At 47.3% G+C, this 19010-nt stretch overlaps 1 protein-coding gene across 1 annotated transcript; it reads left to right on the top strand.

Annotated features, from left to right (window-relative positions):
- The first annotated feature begins 12496 nt into the window (after positions 1–12496).
- Positions 12497–16468, top strand: LOC144093759 (uncharacterized). Its single transcript, XM_077627457.1, has 4 exons — positions 12497–12633; positions 14713–14905; positions 15484–15899; positions 16376–16468. Exons 1-3 carry the CDS (start codon positions 12622–12624, stop codon positions 15849–15851), a joined length of 573 nt encoding a protein of 190 aa, XP_077483583.1. The 5' UTR covers positions 12497–12621; the 3' UTR covers positions 15852–15899; positions 16376–16468.
- The last annotated feature ends 2542 nt before the right edge of the window (positions 16469–19010 follow it).

The following is a 19010-nucleotide window of genomic DNA, read 5'->3' as shown; positions in this document are numbered from 1 at the left end:
ATTTTAAGATTTTACAGCGCTTTCTACTCTTGCCCTCCTCTCGAGAACGAAACATCCTCATGCTTAGCCGTTATTTCCTGCCGCTTTTTCAGAATGGATTATTGTTGTTGCAGGAACGGGGAAGTTTTTTTTTCATCGCAGTAACACTGGGGCAAGAACGTTGCCTGGGGTGTCTCACGCAGAATGGTCTCTGTTTTTTTTTTTCAAAGTGCACACTCCTTTCTTCTGTTATTTTGACTGCGGATTGAAGGTATGGTTCTTAAAGTCATTCCAAACCTCTTCTTAGCAGCGCTTCATTTACGTTTCTAAAACCTATTTATAGAGTTAAATTCCGATGCTTTCACCGTGAGCTCCCATTAAACGCGCTTTAACCAATGCGCGATGGCCACATAAGAACGAATCAGTTTGCCACCAGCGGAGAAACTTCGGTGTGAGCGGTGGGCAGTGCGGTCCGGTGGCCGCCAGGAAAAAAAGTACCACCAGGATGTCGATCTTCAGATACGCAACCACCTGTACTCGGGGAATCTACACGCACGGGCGCCTAATCGAACACCATCTCGCAGTTCCTGAAGGGAACGCTTCTATCGCTTATCACCGTAATAACACTTCCCGCTCGCTCTGCTCGTATTCACAGGCGGCAGCGTCGGTGCGGTTCCTCGTTTCCCAGAGTCCCGACGCAGCACCGTATGCACTAGCGCGCCGGCCAAGGACTCCGGCGCCCGTGGCTACAGGAAAGGACGGCCTCGCCGCCAGCGGTGTAGCGAGCCGCGCAGGCCCCCGGTTGCCGACCGGCTGCACGCGGGGACACGACGGCTAAACGACCTCGCCAGAAGGAAGAAGGCAACCCGTTCAGCCTCGAAATCGAAGGAAGGGATGGGAGGGTGGCATCTGAGACAGCTAGAGACGATAGTAGACACACAACCTGGGTTGTATGTGTGCGTGCGCTGTTCTGCATACTGTACGTGTCGGGACAACCCACGAGCTAAAGTAAGAAACCGACCCTCGCGTTTCGAAATACACGCGTGCCCAGCGGACACCGATGTTTTTGGGGTCTGACTATCTGCAATGCTATTTTTAAGCGTGTTACGGAGTAAACAGCATCAGCGGCATCAGGCAAAGCATAATTGCAGTTCAAAACGGGAAGTGGGAAGAGGTAAACAGGTCCCTTTTCTTATTGCCTTTGGTCACGGTTGTGCCGCTGATTGCAAAGCTCAATATAAGTCAAGGATGGCTTTTCGAATCGCTGGTGAATAACGAGCTTGAGAAGAAGGAAAGACAGCGAGCAACAACTTTAGTTTCGAGTCTGTGCTTGAGCGTTGCACTCCCGTGGCAGTGTGTATTAAAAGTTTTACGTAATGAGCTCCTAAAGGCATGGAACGGCGTCCCGGAACAGAAAAAAAAAGCGTAACTAAGCTCGTGTCGTCAGAGCAACATAAACTCATAATGTGTTATTCGTTTAAAACTGCCCTGGGTGGATGGTTTTATGAAAGCGAAACGCACACTATGGAGCCTACTCAGCGACGACATGATGTAATGAAAAATAACGTTACGTTGGAGTTGCAGATTGCGGAGATGATCTTGAAAGTCTATGCTGCATGCAGTATGCCAGACCCAGCAAAACATCATTCGACGATGGCGAGAAATAAGATGTCTGCCACGACTACATCCAACTTCTTGTATTTTTAGAGAAGGGCTCCGGAAATTTCGACCACCTAGGGTTCTTTAACGTGCAATGTCAGTTAAAGAACTCCAGGCGGTCTAAATTATCCGGAGCCCTTCACCACGGCGTCCCTCATAGTCTGAGTCGCTGTGGGACTTTAAACCCGCATAAGCCATAAACCAGAATCAGTTGCGCAGTGGGCGTTGCAAAGGCGAACAGAAGGAGGCGAACATTGCTTGTACACCAAGCTCGTGTGCTTTTGCTGGCGGTATACCTGAAATGTTCTTCTCCGCGAGCTTGAAGTTTTTATTCCGAAAGATAGGGGCAGCGCGAACAGCTTGGCATAATTTTATTTATTTATTTTTTAGCGCGTCAAATGCTCTGAAGTGGGGGAATACATGCGTCTTAATGCCTCTACTTTTTCTGTGAGATGTACATAGACCTGGCGCTGTTCTGACTTGATTGATGCAGTGTCAATGTTGATTCGCGAAGCCGTTAAAATAAATGCTGTTCAGATGAAGTGATGCATAGCTATTCTGTAAGCTAACTGCAAACGTGTACATCGCGGCGAGCGGGAAGATGCGCTTGTTAGCTTCGGCGTGAACAGGAACTGTTGAACTGTGAACAAGACACGTCAGAATGACTTCTCTTTCAAATATGTAACCCGATTCCTTCAGTGATGCTACATTTGAAGAATTTCCCTTCTTTAGGAAATTTGACAAATAAAATTTGGCGAAAAGGGAATTTTTATGGAGTTTCAGACAATTCTAAGAGGCGAAGTTGCATAACTTTTCCGGATTGACCGAGGAAAAAAGGGTTGAGATGGGGATTTTTGAGTCTTGGCATTGAACATCACTGCGTTTCTCTACAGTGTCACAGTTAGGCATGCGTGATATTTAGGAGGCGGTGGGCATCTTTAACTTCATGCGTTTGATGTTGCCATGGGTGGTACTGAGCTCGAGAAGAGAGCGCAGAATTGTTCAAGTACTTGCCTGATAACAGTCTTCAGGACAAAGCAGCTCGCTACATGAAGACATTGTCGGCGCACCGGCACAAATATATAATGGATCAACTCTGGTGCCGCCCAACAACGCCCATAATCACGAAGAAGAAAGCACCTCGCGCTTTCAGCGCCAGCGGAGCGAACCGAAAAGCGTCCACTGACTTTCCTCCCGTGACCATCGCTCTATACAGCACGCTGCAACCGCGCTTCCCGAGATCCGCGTCAGAACGCTATCGAAATTGAAAGAAAAAACGATAAAGCCGACGTTCCCAGCGTCAGTTGTGACAGCTAAAATGTGAGGGCCAGACACTGAGCCTCTATTGTTTGCTCTCCGAGGGGCTTCACGGTTTCGGTTGTCTGAACCCGTTTTCCGATACGAGCTCAAAGAAGGAAAAAGAGGGAGCTGAGAAAGAGTCCCGAGAACTATAAATGTACCAATATCGGCAGGGTTAAACCGTATTGCTTAGAGTAACAGCGGCGAAGAAGCAAAAGCACATATATGCAGTGAGACCATGAACCGGGTAAGAAAGGGTGGGGCACAACCGAAATCGTCCAAAGCGGCAACACTGAAGGGCACAGCCGGTGCGCGTCCGCAGAAAAAAAATTCGCAGGCAAATGAAGGCCGCAAGCCTCCTTTCTCTACGGCGAGCCGTGCTGCCTCTCACGACGGCGGAATGAAATCACGGGACCAGAACGCCGAGCGACGCCTCAGCAGTGGCCGCGCCTTTCCGAGCCTAGCCACTCTCGTATGCGCGCCGCCTGCCGGGGAAAGCAAGCCAAACAGGCGGCCGCTTGGAAATCGAAAGCGGGAAAAGAACAAAGCCGGGCACGCCGCCGCGGCGAGGAAGCCAGCGCATGTGGGTCGATCCAGGAAGGCCGGAGCGCGGGATAATCTATCGGTGTTTTCGGCCCCTCTCCACTCCCCTACTTATGCGCGAAATAGAACCAGCGCGCCGTTATCTTGTTCTTGCTCCTTTTTCTGCACACGCGTTGGTTCCCGAGGATCCGCGAAGGTCTATGCCGAGGAGGAAATCGGAGGCAGCGAGCGTCTTAAAAGCATCTCGCGCGGAGCACCACCGGGCGCGTCCTCGGGAGCGCGATAAGGACGGAGGCGCCCGACGCGGTGACGTTTATGCCTGGCCAGATATTATATGGCGAAAAGAGGCCCTCCCTCCCTTCGGCTTTTCCTTTCTCTTGCCTCCGGGCTTACGCGCGTTCCGTGCGTGATTCAACGCGAGGGACGAGACGGCCACGTTATTTTTAACCCGCCGAATGCCCGATAGGCGATTTCCTTTGGCGACGATAGCTTTCCATCCAGGTGGAGCTAAAATTCCTTTCCTCGACCGTCTTTCTTGAGTAAAGTTCGACGAACGAAAGCCCCGCGGGTTTACAAGGGCGTCGCTTACCGCCCGCTTGCTCGAGCGCAAGGCCGCCCCAACAGCCGGTTGTACAAAACTGGAGCAACTCGCTAACGGGCCGCGCTGCTGCTGCACTCCCCGCAACCGCCGGCGCCGCATTGTGGTCCCTGTCCTTGACCTTCGCGATTTCGACTCACAGGCGCCTGCTGCTCATTACACGCTTCCTGACGGCTTCTAGTCCCTTCGATGAGACTATGGAGCGTTTTTAAATTGTGGCTCCTGAATGCAATGTAAGCGACAAAATGCGTTAGCGTAAACCGAGCCGAAAAAAACTGGAGTCATGCCCAAAACATGACCAAATGTTTAGTCGTCCTGTAGTAAGAACAGATTTTTCTGCGCTACTGCGAAAGCGCCTGTTGTGACGACATAAATGGTCACTCGCGACGAAAGCCCAAAATTGCGTTGTTACTACGAGGCCATGGCCCAAAATAATACGTTATGTTTGAATAGGGAAAGCTCTACAAGGATACGATGAGCATAAACACCCAATGATCGCGCTTTATTCAACCCTGCAGACAGACAAAGAACACAATGGGATTTTATTTAGTGTCAGTTAGCGCCAAAAATACGTCAGTACCATAGGATGCAAGGACACCAATTAGCTCGTATTAACCGGTGCGCCCGCATGCAAGTTGACGCCGCTAAGGCTCTTGAATCCGTGTTCTGTAGCAACACTTGTACAACGTTTTTCTCTCAGGCGCACGAGGATGCCTTTGCAAGACGGTAAAAGATATATAACTTGGAATTCGAAATCCCCCCCCTAAAAAAAGAACAAAAACAAAACGTGATGGTTTTTTTTTCTTAAGGTGCCAGGGCAGCTTTGGCCAAAAAGTGCCATAGAACAAGGCATTTTCTTTACACAATGTAGTGTCAGATGCCCATTTCCGAAGCGTTTAAACACGCATAAGCCGAGCGCTAGTCGACAGCAGAGCTTGTACCCATTGCATCACCGGTGGGTACCCGGCGGGGAGCTGCTGCGGTAGCTGAGAGGAAAGACGCATGCGCGGGAGACAGGGCATGTCATTTGGACGGAGGCGAGGACAGTTGACGGAAACAAAAAAATGTATGCACACCGGTGTGTTTGCTCTCTATTGAAATGTTTCCATATGCCTTGAACGACCCTCTTCCCGCTTTAGCAGCTACTATAAATTTGTTCTTTAACCTTTTAAAAACTAGCACGCGCACAATTATCAAGCTTGATAATGAGGCTTTAGAAGCTGGCCTCCACAGAAACAAATCGAGAAAGAGGGTGACTGACTGACTGAATCCTTTATGCGGCTATTAGAACGCGCTTCTATCTCTTCCCATGCACGTAGCCCGTTTATTAACATGTTCCGGGGAAATAAAACTCACATGAATTTGTGCACAACTGCGACGTTTAGTTGTCAGACACAAGCGACACCTGTTTTTAAATTGTCATGCTTTCATGTAGGTTTTCTCATGACTTGATAGTAAGCAAATGAGTATTTGGAGTCATTTATAGTTGAGTACGCCTCTTTGGCCGCTTGGAGAGCTTTCACTTCTTACGTATTTGTCCCGATGCTTTTTGACGCAGCATTGACTCTCTATTAAAAAAATTTCGCTACATCTTCTCCCCGCGGAAGCATAGTGAGGCAGAAATGCAGTGTGGACGTAGGTTGCGCAAAGCTGCCGACAAACGGATACAAAGAAAAATTGAGTATGTTACCGTTATGCTACGTTATTCGCTCAGCTCGGCTAGAGAAACGTTGACCTAATAAATATTTCTCTAAGAAATGCCTTTAACTTTTCTGCGTATACGTTAGCAGCAGCCGAGTACGCGTTTCTCCTCGCAAGCTACTATATTCATAAATATAATTCGCCCTTTTAGCCTGCAGTGTTGCTGAGTCCGTTTACAAAACTCCCGAGCTTAGCTTGAAAGTACGTCATATGTAGTGACCCAATTTTCTATACAATGCTTCTTTAGAAAGATTCTGTCAGTACAGTACCATTACTTTCTTTTAAAAATGCGTACCTGCTTCTCTCGCAGTGGTGGAACCTTTAGTAAACACTGAAGAAACGCCTTTCGCAATAAAACGTTCAACAGCACGATTCATATCTGCGTCTATTTAAACCACAACGATGTATTCACTGAAAGAAACTGTAAGAGCGCGGATAATTTGGGTACTTCATTCATCGTATGACCGCAACGAAAGAATTGCAACTCATATAGACTCAGTTGTTTTGAGGCGTTAAACCCCCACAAACCATAAAAATAATTATAACGGGCTAGTTAATAGGTTTCTTGCTTGTATCACGCGTTCTCAGCATCCTTCATGATGACGCTATGCCTGAGGCGTTCAAAGGCTTCGCGAGACTTCTTGGGCGCATGGAATTTCTATTTAGCGACCCTTCTCAGACCTCCAGAGGATGCTATTTGATGTTATATGTGCTCACCAAGGTTACGCAGAATGGAATATGATTAAGGAAAGAGACAGCATCCCTACCGATAGGGAGACGCCGAAATGTACTGAGTCACAAATTTTAATTTGAAAGACTGTGCCACTCATCTTTATTATCACGCGATAAAGAGAGTGAGAGAGGAAACTTCACTGATACCCAGGGTCGGGTGCTCCGGAGTACAGTGCCAGCCATGGCCAAGAAGGCTGCTTCAATGCCCTACCAAAAACTCAGTTTACGAGTTAATAGTACATCGGCACGCAGGGCTCATTCGCTGAGCAAACGTTGAAGACAAAGCTTCGCAAAGACGCGAAGAAAATTGTTCACTGCTCAAATAAAAGGCACTGAATAAAAATGAACAAAACCGGTGGAATGGGCACCTTATAGGCCATGCTTGGTTAGCCGTTAGCAGGAAAGTGTTTCAAAGTAGAAAATTTTTACTACGCACTTAGTGCCCGTGATGTTTCGAGGTTTGAATGAAACCCTCTTTCAAACTATGAACTCTTTTTACCCATCCAGTGCAGTATTTTAATTTTTGTCCTCGCCAGTTTCTGCTATATTGACCCGAGGGAGAGATTTCAGTTCATAGTAACACAAAGTGCAGTTCTTTCGTTTCGCTCAAGGAGATAACAACGCTAAACTATACGTTAAGGGGCAAAATAAACCATGCTGAAATCGTTAGCCAGGCGAATAAAGGCTGATGAGTATCGCTGTCATTGGAAATGAGACACTGCTCTTTCAGATTATTATCACTATTATTCAGTATTATTTAATACGGCTTATTACGATCTAGCCATTGAATCGGGATCAATTTACACGATGAAAAATGAGACACAATGAGGTGAATGAGTGATAAGGTTGCGAGGAAAAATGAAGATAAAAAAAACACCCACTACAAGTCGCGAATGCAAGCGAAGAAAACAAGCAAGATACTATAAACTCAGACCAGCAGCACATAAAGCGGTAGTAAAAAGTTGAGAAAGGAAGCATAATTAGTTGCTACATCAACAGCCCGCATTTACAACAGATGAGAAAGCTTTGAACGGAGGTAAACTGTCTGCTTGCGGAAGCGCGTTCCATTTGGCGATTGTTCTGAAGAAGAATGAAAAGGGACGGCCGTTACATCTTCCGTGTATAACAAAGAAATAGTCCTACAGCGTCTCCGCCTACTCTCTCCGACCTTAGGCTGCATATAGAGGTCATTTCCTTAGGACCGGTGGCGCTGAGCATATCTGGATGCTGTGTCCTGCTGCAACTTGCACCGCTGTTCTGTGGTCGTGAATGCAAATGTGCGTACCTAGGGCTGTTAACAGACACTACTTGTCTACTTTACGCTCTACAGACGAAGTTGACTACAATACTCTGTATTGTTCTGGTTCAGGTATTACTTGACCATTAGTGCCAAAATGTCAATTATATATTTCTGAGATTAAAAAAAGCATTTTAATTTTTTTTTATGCGAGGTTGCAACACATTTTTATTTAGTTGACAGGAATCCCCTGCTGCCTAACAGCCTGCAAAGCTGAGTATAAGTTCGGATAATGGTGCTTATTGCGCTTAGGTGGTAGGTGTGACTAGGAGGCTAACGTTAAGCGTTTTACTAACATGATACGCGGAAACAAACCACACAAAACAAGCTGTCGCTCTCAGTCCTTAGCATTTTTGCCGAAAGTGGCAGATAATCACAGAGATTGAGGCACGTGTTTTCTTTGGACGCTCTGCAACTTAAACTCTTTGCTCACATTTAGCGGCCTAACATATAGTCTAAATATCTTAACTAATCAGTTATGCCGATGGTCATTTCAGAGAGCGTAATGGATTCTAAGAGAAGGCAAAACTAGCATGGAGCGGCTGATAGTCAGGTGGGCGGACGAGGTTAGGAAGTCTGCGGGGACAGGGTGGACGCAGCTGGCACAGGATTTAATTGGAGAGATACGGCAGAGGCCTTTGTCCCACAGTGGGCGTAGGCTGCTGCTGCTAATTACGATGGGGCAGAAATAAAGAGTGGTATGTCGACGGTTACTGCTATGGCTCGTAAACCCGTTTTTTTTTTCTCTGGTGCTCGCGAGTGAAAGCGCAGAGCTAAAAAACCCTTCATGCTTGTTCCGATCGCCTGAATTATGGCCGTAGCCGTCCTGAAGCTATATAGCAGTGAAAAAAAAATAAAGAACGAGGAAAACAGAAAAACACCGCAGATAGCCTTTATCATTACGTATATTTGTGTCATTTGGCCTAAATTATGACTTCAGCTTGAGGATTAATCAACAAGCTTTCGCAAAAGCAGCGTATGGAAGAATTTTTGCGCAAAGGTAAAAGAAAATTACGGTGATTTTAATCAACGCCGGCAACACACGAAGCCACTGGCTAGGGCTAAACGCACTGATTGCCGAGTACAGTTTTGTGTGAGAGTTGTCTGCTGCAAAATAACTAAAAATAAACAAACAAAGGAAGAAATAAAGACAAATTTATTCAGTCAAAGCAATCATGAGTCACAGTGTTACAGAAACTCACCCTTGGTGATGGTGAGGTGAGCGAAGAAACAAGAACCAAGCATGAGTATATGTGTAGTTAAAAAAAAACAATGAATGTCATACAGACACGAACGTGGCGCGTCTTTTTTGAAGAAATACAGAAACCCAGCTGCCCCACTTTCAAGTTATTAGCCATCAAGATCTTTTTTTCTTGTATTTATCATGCACATGCAGCTTGTCAAGGTTGCAGCAATATTGCATGGCCAAAGGGGGACGGTACGATTTTAAAATCTTCTACCGTGTTTTATTAGTTTCGTGTTCTAACAGGTACAATAAGGTTATGAAGCAGTACGTCGTAGTAAGATTTGCCGAGCCTGTATCAGGCAACTTGATGGTAAGCGCAAAGGTACACCCACGGGTGTGTTCTTGCTGGGGGAGGTAGGAGTGCGGTGACCTTGGCAACAAGATGTGCTTATACAAAAAAAAAAAAAACCCGAACAATAGTTGTAACGTCGATGCCGGTTCCGTGCACCTTTTTTTCTGGGTCCTGCTCGTTGCCGTCAAAGCTTAACTGCCCATCTGTCATGCACTGGTTCGCTTGAAGGTTGTTGAGCTACTACGCTCATAATCATCTCGTATTTGACCAGCTGATAGCAGAACCGGTATGGGGTACTACTTCGCAACTGTTTTCTTTTCTTTTTTCCAAAGAAAACAGCAAGCGACGCAATGGCGTGAGAAAATCACATGAATTTAATTAAGCCTTGTGAGAGAACGCTGGCTACGAGAACGCTGGCTGTTCAGCGGGCATCCAGAGCTCTTGGGTTTGGGCCAGCGGAAAAGGGTGCGCCTGCCGAAACGTGGTTCCCGTCGATTCCCATTGTCCTCCCGCAAATCAACCATCTCTGGCTTTTTCCTTTCAAAACTTAAAATTATTTTCAATTTTTTTTTATTTCCCCGCCGCGGTGGCTCAGTGGCTATGGCCTTCTGAGAAACTGCTGATCCCAATGTTACGGGTTCAGTCCCGGCCGCGGCGGCTGTATTCCGATGGAGGCGAAATACAAAACGCGTGTGTGCTGTGAGATGTCAGTGCACGTTAAAGAACTCCATGCGGCCTACATTATTATGCAGCCCTCCACTGCGGGGTCCCTTACAGCCTATGTGTCGCTTCTGGACGTTAAAACCCCCAATTTACAATTTACTTTTTCATTCTCTAACCCCATAAACCCACTTTATATAATTAAATACCGTCCAATAGTTTCACGGCAAAAAAGCTTGTGAATAAAGGAATATTCGTAAGCCGCGCGATAGGCAACCAATTTCAGATCACAGACTCTGTGGCTTTACTCGTTTTTAAGACAGTGGTTGGTTGTGCCTGTGCGTGCATGAAGAAATCGCAGTTGCTGCAATGTTTTCCATACCCAGCAATTCTGGACAAAAGCACTTTTGAGCGGGAAACCGTCAATGAAAGCAATTTTTCACATTATGTAAGATTTCCCTATAACGATCAATATATCCGTAGATCACCCAACGAGAGTCTTCTATTTTATTTTCTATTCACGTTTTTGCTATCGTCTAAAGCGTTCCCCATTGGTTTTTTTTTTACGGCAGTCTTAACTGTTCGATGCGATCGATGGAAACACTTTAAAAGAAAGATTTTGCAACAAATCACAATAATCGACCATTACCTTCAATATTTACATACTAGCGTCTTACAGTTTTCCAATTTTCAACATTGTTGCCCGAGAATAGCAGTTAACAACGAAACGGCCGATTTGCCATGGGTGAAGGAAACTGATATATCACGTATATGCGTCGAGTGTGGTTAGGCACCCTAGGAGGTGCAGTCTGTCAAAAGTAAGCAGCCTAAGGGATTCGGTTTCTAAGCCATGAAATTCGGCTTATGGAGTAGCATCCGCGGAAGTTCTAAAATTTGGAGTGGCGAGGATAACAGTTCCGCTCGCCTTCAAGGAGTTTCTTTAGACGCATAACAGCGCAACAAGGCATAGAGGCAACCCTCGTGCGCTCTAAACTTTTGACAAAGGCTGTACCTCACCATGTATGATGGTTTGCGAGTGCACATGACATAGCACGGGATTAACACTTAGTAGCGTAAAATCTGCGGCATAAATCGACACCGTAGCACTTGTTACGACCAGTGCGTCTGCATACATTTTTGTACGATGGCACGCATCATACCCCTGAAACGTTCAGTCGGTATACCTCGCGTAGCATCCTTGCATCGCGTTACAGGTAATGCCTTAGTTTTTTTTTTTTTCGGAATTAGAGAAGCACTGTTACAGTGCATTAAAATACTGCGAGAGTCCGCTCATCATACTTGCCACAAAGCAGGCAGCTCATAAAAAAAAGACACTTCAGCAAGATTACACCGAGTCAAATAAAAACAAATTTTCGCGTACAAACAATTCAACAGCGCAAGGCCACTGGATTTCAGCCATCCGCTGATGCTTTCTCGAAGGAAAAAAAAAAGCAGTGCGGAAGAAACAATAACTGCAAAATTACACAATAAGCGCCATGACACGAACAATAGGCACGAAGTCAGCGAGGATATATGACCCTCACAGATAAGAAAGCAGAGCGGTTGTGATGGTAAATTACTTCGAAAGCAGCAGCAGCTGGTGAAACAACTCGCGGGTCGCCTCTCGCTTTCGCAGGACAATGAAGCTCCTACAGAGGTGCACTCAAGGCGGCGGCGTACCGTAACATGAAGTAACGCTCCAAGCGAATGCTGCGACCCTGCGGGTCCCGCGGCAATTCGACGCTAAGAGGCCAGAGCGAGCAGGGCAAACGAAAGCTCGGCGGCTCACGGGCGGGCGTCGGCGGGGAGGCCTAAGTGGGGCGAGGCGATGACAGCTGTCAGATGGCGGCCAGCGTCGAAGTCTCGAGGGGCTCTTCACCGGGAGCTGCATCTCTGAAAAGCTCAATCAGCACCCATCGCGAGGCGCTCCGCCGCGGGAAAGGGAAAGCGGAACCGGCGGATCTCAATGTCAAGGCTTCGGTCGGCCACCTTGACGGCTGTCCGCGGAGGCGCTCCCCACCCCCCACCGGCCCAGCGCGCGTTCACTTCCTGAATGGCGGTCGCGATCAGCGCACCGAAGCGCGGGCAATCGGCGGCACGCGCGCGCGGGAGCCGCGACAAGGAGACCAACTTGTCCCAGGCCTCGCATCCTTTCTTCGTTTTTGGCGAGTCGGTCCCTTTAAACGAGGGCAGCGTGTTGTCTGGCGACCGAAATAGGCGCCGGCCCTGCCTCCTCGCCCGCATCCGCCGCTCGTTGGGTATTCCTCCCTCGCCGAAAAGGAGCGAGTTTACAGATTTCCCGCTCCAATGTAGATCAAGCACACCTTCCCCTCGCGGAAACGCCGTGGGCTTCTGCGGCCGCCCGCTGGACTTGACCGACTATTTTTATCAAGCTTCGAAATGGACGCGCTCATTCAGCGGCGCCGCCTACCCCCTCGCCCGTCATCTCTGCTGGCCGATAAGGGAGGCGCGCTTTCTCCCCGCCTCCTCGCGGCGGCGCTGTTCTTTCTTTCTTGCCCACTCTGGTATAAAACCCTGCAAGGCCACGCAGCCAGCACTGTGGATCGAGCAACGCAGTCGGTGCTTTCCAGCGGAGCAGCTCAGGGATTGTAGCCATGAAGACGATCGTAAGTGTCGACGAGCCATCTCCAACAGCCGACGTGCTCTCGCGTTCCTCGTGCAGCTGCGCGGTGCTCCCGCACGGCCGGCGGCGGGTCCGAGTCAAGGTCGCCGGTTCGACTCTGCCTCCCTCAGCAGGCGTCGCAACCTCGATTCTGACGAAGGCCTTGCCCGCCGGCTCACCGATATTCAGTGCCGCTTCAGTGAACGGCTTCAGTGCCGTTCGTCCGGGGGTCTTTAGAGGAAATAACCCAGTCTTTCATCTACGTAAATAATCTTCCGTGAAAATTAACTCTACTTAATTTGTCTTGAGTGAACTAAAATTATCCCAGCAAGTCACAAGTAGAAAAGGCTCGACCCGACGCCTGCAGGTCATAATGGGACGGGGTCATCAGCCGCGGTTCACTTAAATGGCTTTAACACTTCGCGTTTGCATTCACTAACTTCTAACCCTTAGGTGATTTTCGATTTTGTTTTCTCTAACAGGAGTGTGATTGCTAAGTACTTTTCTCCTCAAGAGTACTCAGCAGTCATTAGACTGCAGCTTAGCTGCCAAATCAGCGCTCATAACCCTCTAATGAAAGACAGGGGACCGACTATAGCGTGGGAATTATTTCCGCTTTTCACTATTCTTAAGCTTCAGAAATCAATATCATTCGCTCTCCTACGAAGAAGGTCAGAAGAAAACCTCCATGATTGAAAGCAAGTAATCTAGTTTTAATGCCAAACCATGCGCGTTCCTTCAACAAAATGTGACGCTAGCACTAGGTTAGATCGTGAACATCTGGTTGTAATTATGCGCTGATCAAGCCTAGTTACTCAGGCTTGTCCTAGAAGAGCAAGATAGTGAAACGGAGGATCAGTTTCGGCAGCTAGAGTGGCGAACTAACGTTGCTGATGATGCCTCAGATTGTTAGCCACTTGAAAAGTAGCATACTAGTGCGCGTCGCAAGGTGATAATATGAGAAGTGAAATTAGATGACGAAATAGACTTGGTAAAGACTTGTAAGGAGCAGGACAGGAGTGGGTGCTAATGCGAGAGAAGCGCAGTCGATGGCGGTTGGGAATCGAGTGTAGTGACAAGGCCAGGTAACTTACTCAATTAAGGGAGCCTCCGGCGCAAGGACGAGGTCACTGGGGATCGTCGGGGAAGCTCTCCGTTCTTCACGAGACTGAATTCGGCCGGTGGTGTTTATGACGACGACTTTGATAGTAATAATGCGACTAAAATGGAACTCACAGGGTTTTAACGTATTTTCTACACATTCCAGCGATTTAGGACAAATCAGCTAATGGCCCCCGAATTCTATGGTAGTTTTTTCCAGGGAGTTTTAAGCAGCGAACTAGAAAATAAGGAGTGTCATTCTACAATTTCGCGCATGATGAACTTTTGTGAGCGGGCATAGCAAGATAGAATTTTAAAGAACAATCTAACATCTCGCTAACATTAAAAGGTGGAACATATGAACATCGGAAGGGCTCAGCTGCCATTTAAAACACAAGCGTAGTTTCGAGCAGACGCGTGAGCGAAGCTGGCAGCCGTTTTGAGGGCTGCTGTTCTGTCGCTAATACCGTGACGAAGTCTTTTGCGTGAAATAACGCGCAGAGCTGTTCATACGTTCGAGGGTGCATTATATCTCAATGATCAACGATCGCACTACTCCGGCCACTTAGAAATGAATTGCAGTCATTCTGAGACGCGCTTACTGTCCAGTGTACTCGCTGGTCTTATAGTCGCGTCGCATAAGCTTATTCCGTGGCCGAAAGCCAGCGGTGGCTGGAAACGAAAATGGAAACGCGGCGTACAAATGTACGCACCCGTAGTTCTAGGCGGGCAACCCGAAACCAGACAGGTTCCAACAGATTCATCGTCCAATGTCAGCAGCTAACAAATCGTCGCACGCGAAGGCTTCTGGCCGGGTGGTGACGCTATTTGGGAGCAAAAAGGCCGGTAAAGTTAATAAACAGAATTACAATGTCAAAATACTAGCAAGGATGACAGCGAGGTTCTATCCAACCGTGAAACTTGGCTCACCTCCTCATTGTCCTAAACCTTCGCCGTTTCATATTGTTTCACGACTTCGCAGGTGCTCGTGTTAGCCGCGCTAGCAGCAACGATGACAAGCGGCGTGCACGGAGGATACGACATCAACGCGCTACATGCCCTGAGCGCTGTCAACGCAGGTCACGGAGGCGGCGGTGGTGGCTACGGAGGCGGCTACGGTCATGGCGTACCCATCGTCAAAGTGGGCTACGTCAAAAAACCCTACGTTACCATCGGTGAGCACGTGCATTGGTCGAACATGTGCGCGAGAAGACCGTAAACTGCTGAAGCTACCGTCCAAGGCTTTCTTTTGATGCTTAGGCTAACGATTGCTTCTAATACATTTGGATGAGAAGACCGGTCACAAGAAGCGATTGCTCGTCGATGCCGAACTGTGGCCCTGAAAGCAGGTCCTAAGGCTTGAACATGGCCCACCTATGTAAGATATTTTCTTTTTGTCAGCAACAGGGTTTCGAGAATCGTCGTGGTGTTATTTCTATACACGTTACTTCCCTGTTTTAGCGACCTCTGTAGCATAATTATTTTGGCTTTCTCTGTGCCGCACCGGCGCTCATATGATAATGCGATCATATTAAGCGGCGAAGGCTCCACCTCACTTAGCTAAGGATGCGTGTTAAACAATAAAAAAAAGTATCGACGACATTCCCTTAGGAAAGAAAAAAATTATTTTGCGGCGTACTTTAGCGGTAAACGCTCTACAAACAAAATATTTCTACCTTATGCAGTCTCCAGCTTTTTTCAGTATGAGTAATCACGGCCACATGCTTACTTGCTACGTGTCTTCTGGCTGCAGGATATGTCCCTAAGAAAGTGGTGAAGTTTGTCAAGGTGCCTGTCAAGACCGTCGGAATCGGTATTAGGCCCGTACTCACGTACAAGGTTGCCCATCAGGTCAAGGTCGGTCACCCGCACTTCGGTTACGGACATGGCGGCTACGGACATGGTTATGGACACGGCTATGGAGGTCACGGACTCGGCAAGGGCATCAGCATTGGTTTCGGAGGCCACGGCATCGGCATTGGCTTGGGACACGGATATGGCGGCGGCGGCTACGGTCATGGTTTTGGACATGGCATTGGTTTTGGGCATGGTTTCGGCCACGGCTACGGCGGCGGCGGCGGCTACGGCGGCGGCTATGGCGGCTACCACGGTTTCTGGTGATTGGTGTGCGTGCTGGCGACGTCATCCTGGTCATACTCAACGGTTGCGGTAAGATGCGCAGCTTCATCCTGATGCTGGATGCATTAATGTCGTCAAAGCCAATGATAACAATACGGGTTGTTTTAAACTGGGAAAAGGAAGTCGGGGCTGGGAATGAAAGAAGCCTAAATTACCGAAGGGCTCAGGACGGATCTTCCAAGCTCATTTTAACGTTTTAATGGCGTTAAACTTTAACTTCACATGTGTTACACATTATTTCCTTTGTATAATGCTCCTGGCCATGATTACGAAACCCGAATCAAAGCAGTGCGCGCGAATACAGGCAAAACCAATAATACAGCTGCTCAAATTCTTAACTGTTAAGACAATTGCCGGCGGTCGCGTAAGGATCTGCACTATCGCTAAAAGAGCACCTGTCAATAGCACAAACACCATTTAGGGAACGAGAAGTAGCTCCAGGAGATATAAATGACGCTCACTCAAATGAGTCCACTTTTCTGATATCTTGCTTTTTTGTTTTCCAGGAGAAACTGAACCTCATCTGTACATAACCTCATCCAGCTCAACTCTTAGGCTTAATATGTTTATTAATAATAAAATCTGTATATACTTCCCCCTTCCAAACCAGTCGTCTGAGTGTTACCTGCGGGGCCTTCTCGCGCCAAAAAAAAAAAAAGCCGCTGAGAATGCTTCGCTTTCTCGCCGAGCACACACATGCCGACTCACAGCGGAACGACAGAAAAGGGACACTACAAAGGGTACCAGAAGGTACGTAGCGCCTTCACAAGCGACCCGTGATGGAGGAGGACAACGCTGGACGGCTCAGTATCCCTTGACTCGAATTGTACAGCTGCGTACATTCGGATTAAATCTTTAAATTATCTCTACCTTCAGTTGTATGATACTGAAATTTCTTGTTTTGCAGAAAGCTCAAGCATTAGTATGCCAAGTTCAAAATAACTTGAACAAAACTCTTCGTATTACCGTTTCCCCTGTACCCGCCGCGGTGGCTCAGTGGCTTTGATCCTTGGCTACTGATCCCAAAGTCACGGGATAAAATCTCTTCAGAACGTTAAACACCACAATTTACAGTTTCCTTTGTCCAGTAAATTTAGAACTATTAAATGACATCTTATGCGACGCGTGAAGCACCTTTACCTCGAGGCTTTAAAACGTTACGGGTACGTCGGCAAACACACATTGAAATGTGATTAAGAATCACAAGAATGTAACGGGAACGTCGGCAAACACGCATTGACATGTGAATAAGGCACGCACGAAATCACATTTATTCTATAAAAAGCGGATATTCTACCACCCCCGGAGATGGAAGACATTATCATTGAAAAATAAATTACATATATAGTAGTCGCGTAAACGGCATCGCTTTTGCGTCCTCAGCGACGCAACTTAAATGAACGGGCGTACGGGCAGAATTCTTGATCGTACAAATTAAGCGACTAAAAAATAAGGCAGATTCGTATGCAAGTATGCGCATATATTTTGAAAAATGCGCTCACATTTCAAAATTTTATAATGATTCAAATTAATGTAATCGCGCATGACCAATGCGTTATTGGGCACAAAATAAAATTTTCTCCTCCGTTATTCTTACCGAAATTTTCAGCAGACGAAATCATGATTTTTTTTCAAATCTAAAGCGCACTTGGTTAAAGAGGCCATGCACGGTCATGTGGTCTAACGGAAAGCCAACTTTGTTGGGCGAGTTTGTGCATTTCGGCTTGAATGAGAAGGATTGCGCTAGACCCACCGCGCCTGTCCTGTAATTGTCTTACTAACGCAATGTTTCTGATTTTCTCGAGTAAAACCACTGCCGTTTGTGTAAAACGATAATTAGCGGGACATTAGCTCTGGATTGGATTAATTCCTGCATCAGGTGATTTTCTGAAAATCTTCCTGTCAGGTAGCGGACATTAGGAAAGCGCGTTTATGAGTTTTATTAGTGAAACTGGCAAGGCAGGAGTTGCTTCTACTTAGCTTCGCCACTCGTCATGTCTTCCCCTTCAGAAGGAAGACAGTCTATTCTCTGGAGGGAGCAGAATTTAGATGCCCACCATGGTAATTTTGCGTTTCGTCCTGTTGTGTTGTTCACGGCGTGAGGTACAGCCGCCAATGGAACAGACGAAATATTTCGATACTCCTCCTATGTGGTATGCGTTTAACTTGCGTCAAACGCAAGCAGATAAAGGTGCGAGATGGCGAAGCAGTCGGGATAGCGCTGCACTAGAAACTCACTTTAATTGTGTACTGTCTATACTTCTACTGGAGATAGAAACGGTACACAGACATGAGGAGTGGAGCGGAAAACAGGCACAAACATGAGGAGTCAAAACAGTCAGGCGTATGCTGTGGTGCCAGCTGAGTGCAACCTGTATGATTCGACAGGCGTCCTAGCAGGCCGATTCTTATACAAGGATGCTAGACGATCTTTTGGAGAACGGCCACTGTGTCTGTACCGTCCTAAAAATGGACGTTGCGAGAAAGGTTTGTATTATGGTGTACATACCTGCATTTAACCGAGTAGCACACACCTAGTGCTCATCCGACTACTCTCGAATCTCCTGCTCCGGCTTCTTGCCCCTCTGGGCAATACGACGTGGTACAGCACTCCTGTGTAGATTGTCTCAGAAGGACTCACAAAATCTTCCTTTTCTCTGTCCTTCTATGAATGTTTGGCAGTTTTGTCTGCTACATCTGCAGTTGCGAAGAGACCATGGAGGTTTTTCACGCCTTGTTATCTCATGAAGGGCGGCTGTCACTGACCGTCGCATTGAGACACCTGGACTACATCTGAACAACTTACAACTGTCTGAGAAGATGACACGTAAACATCTTCCCCCCACTCGTCGGCTCGCCTAAAAGTGTTTTAGTGCGTTTCTGTGCTTCCCAAAACCTACCATCCTGCCCGAAGGCCTTCTTATGCCTGTTCAAGTGTCCGCAATATCTCTTTCCTTTTCCTTCCTCGACCTTCTACATCCTTTCTTCACGAGTCCCCACCCTAGCGGTAGAGGGCAAACCGAACGCCAGTATGGTTAAGCTCTCCGGCTTTATAATATATATACCCTTTTCTTTCCCTTAATTCCCAGCCTAAGCTTTATTTAGCTAGATACAGCTTTAGTTACAGAGGCAGTCATGGTT

The sequence above is a fragment of the Amblyomma americanum genome, chromosome 1, assembly GCF_052857255.1.
Source record: "Amblyomma americanum isolate KBUSLIRL-KWMA chromosome 1, ASM5285725v1, whole genome shotgun sequence".
Taxonomy (NCBI): Eukaryota; Metazoa; Arthropoda; class Arachnida; order Ixodida; family Ixodidae; genus Amblyomma; species Amblyomma americanum.
Note: the sequence above shows the minus strand (reverse complement) of the source record. Positions and strands in the feature narration are given on the sequence as shown.